The sequence below is a fragment of the Fukomys damarensis genome, unplaced genomic scaffold (genome assembly GCF_012274545.1).
Source record: "Fukomys damarensis isolate Sample0158 unplaced genomic scaffold, DMR_v1.0_HiC HiC_scaffold_39, whole genome shotgun sequence".
In the NCBI taxonomy this organism is placed as follows: Eukaryota; Metazoa; Chordata; class Mammalia; order Rodentia; family Bathyergidae; genus Fukomys; species Fukomys damarensis.
The window spans coordinates 128,518,708-128,521,217 of NW_022900951.1; the positions used below are offsets into that span (position 1 = coordinate 128,518,708).

A 2,510-nucleotide genomic window follows, 5' to 3' on the forward strand; every position below is an offset into this window, starting at 1 on the left:
TATTTCTTGATTTTAATGACTCAAAAGTTCTTTAACAAGTTACATGCAGTAAGTACACTTAAGAATCTCAATACAAGTAGTATGATTTAAATTCTGTTGAAAGCTTTGTGATCATCTTCTAAGGTCTGAAGAGCTTATCCTTTTATGGGCAGCAATGAGACCTTTTGGTCAGCCGAATTTCTTAGTTTTTTAAAATTTCTATGAATAAAATGTTCAACTATTGTATTATTTCTTTTGTGTGAGAAACCCAAAGGATAAATATGGAGCAAAATGGAGGAGATATATTAGGAAGTAGAAATAACTTGTTCAAATAAGAAGGGGAACAAGAGATGGGAGAGGAGAGAGAGAGAAGAAAGGGAAAGGGAGTTAAAGAAAAAAGAATTGATGGAAAAATGAAAATACACCTTTTGCAAAAAAGGAGGGGAAGAAAGGTTGGAAAATGGAGAGGGACAGGGGACAAAAAAGAATTAAGATGTGTTACATACATATACAAATCTCCCATAGTAAATGTGGTCATTATGTACTGCAAACATGTACTAATAAAAATAAATAAATTTAAAAATATAATTATCAAATGAATCCTTGCTCACTTAACAATGATATAATCTGGCCTCAAAGGCCATAGTCATTTCTCTGAGAATGAAGTAATCATATTTCTAGGTCTCGAATGCTTCAATACTGTTCAAAACCAATTGGTCTGGATTAATATACTGAATTTTTAAAAAAGCCTTTTAGAATTTGTCTTTCTGATCTTCTCACTCACTCAGTTTATTATTCACACCAGAAATAAACTCATGCATGCATTAAAGTAACAAATGTAAAATTATTTAATGATTTAGATAGAATTGTTTCTAAGGAGCAATTTGAGATTGTGGTTCTACTTATGTCATTGGTAGCTTCAGAAATCTGCTTAGCTCATATATTATGCATCCTAGGAACTCAAGCAAAGGGCAAAAGATCTCAATGCTTTCCATGTCCTCGAAGATCACAATCAATGATTTGCCACAGAAAGAAAGAAATGAAGTGAAAATATGAAAATATATAAAATATACAGTGGATAATTTATGGCTAACTAGAGAAAATACAGAGTTCCTTTTCATAATTGAGACGGACAGAGGAAATGATATTTTTCATAATCTTATTTCTAAAAAGGCTTTCTAATATGGTAGAAAGTAAAATCTGATAAAAGTAAAGCCTTTTCTCCTGAAAGAGCTGCCCTAATTCTGTTTAGCCACACTTGCATAAGTGTTTTCAATTTCTTTGTCTTCAGGGCATGTGTGGATAAATTCTTCACGGGCATAAGCATTGCGCAGATAGCGCCAGACTCCTGAGAATTCTTCTGGAATGTCAAAGTCACGATATTTCTTGGCAGCAACCTAGGATTTAGGTAAAAATGAAGAAAAATAAGGGATAATAAAAGACATCAGTAACATACCTATTGTGTAGAAACGCATCCCAAAAGTCAAGTACTACAAAATAAATTTGAATCTTGGATGCACTATTTTAATATTTTATCTATAAGTGTTTTTATTGGTGGTGTGTTTAATTATGAATATGTTTAGAGGAGGGGAGCATAGAAAAGAAAATATAACATCCCCAGGAATTTATTTGGGGTCTTGGTTATTTCTTGTTAGTTTATGTACTCTGTGTCTGGCACAAACTATAAAGAGTAAATTCTGTGCAAGTTCTGGTCAACTAATATTTGTTAAACTAATGATTAAATCTTCATCATATTAATAGCCCCTATTGTTGATAACCAATGCTGTGAACCAGGGCACTGTGTGTTCTAAGCATTTTATATGATTAATTTATTGGATTTTTTTTCAGTAATTCTTTGAAAAGGGTTAATATTATTATCCTTTTTTATAGACAAGACAATGGAAAAAACCTGATTTAGGAAGAAAGAAACAAGAAGTTTTAATGCTTGCTAGGGGAGACAATTATAGATCTTTTCTCTGAGGAGAAAAAGGAGATGTACTCTATGCATGACAATGATGACAAAACTAACAATGTTAAACCAGAAGGTTACTGTGTTACCTTTTGGCACTTCACAAAGCCCTCTACACCCAGCAGCCTGCAAAGACTAACCTTAATAATGTTCAGCTTAGGTAGCAAGCTGCAGTCAGCCAGTGTTAGCTGATCCCCATCCAAGAACGATCTTCTGGAAACTGTGAGTTCCTCAGCACTGTCTACATCAATTTCATCCAGAAGTGGGGTGTTTAAGTAGTCATCCAAACGCTTAAATTCTTTGAGCAGATTTTTTTCAAAATCTTAGGCAATGAAGGCAAAGAATTACTTATAAATGCATTATCTTCATAACTAAAATGTTCTTAATATGCTTTTCATGATTTAGACATTTTAATCTATATACATTGCTTACACTAGCTTTTCAACATTTATGTATTTAGAAAGCTTAACTATCCACTGATGAGACATAGTCACATCAAATGCTGAGTGAAAACATCTTGGATTTGGGTTTTTCTTCGTGCGGTGCATTGATGGGAGAGGGA

General features: G+C 33.1%; 1 protein-coding gene across 1 annotated transcript in view; it reads right to left on the reverse strand.

Annotated features, from left to right (window-relative positions):
* Positions 1-385: 385 nt before the first annotated feature.
* Positions 386-2,510, reverse strand: part of Clic2 (chloride intracellular channel 2) — a 19,842-nt gene continuing 17,717 nt past the window's right edge. Inside the window, exons 5-6 of the mRNA XM_010625172.3 lie at positions 2,089-2,270; positions 386-1,376 (exon numbers count right to left, since the gene is read on the reverse strand). Coding sequence (XP_010623474.1) covers positions 1,218-1,376; positions 2,089-2,270 — 341 coding nt within the window. The 3' untranslated portion in view covers positions 386-1,217. The remainder of the gene's footprint in view (positions 1,377-2,088; positions 2,271-2,510) is intronic.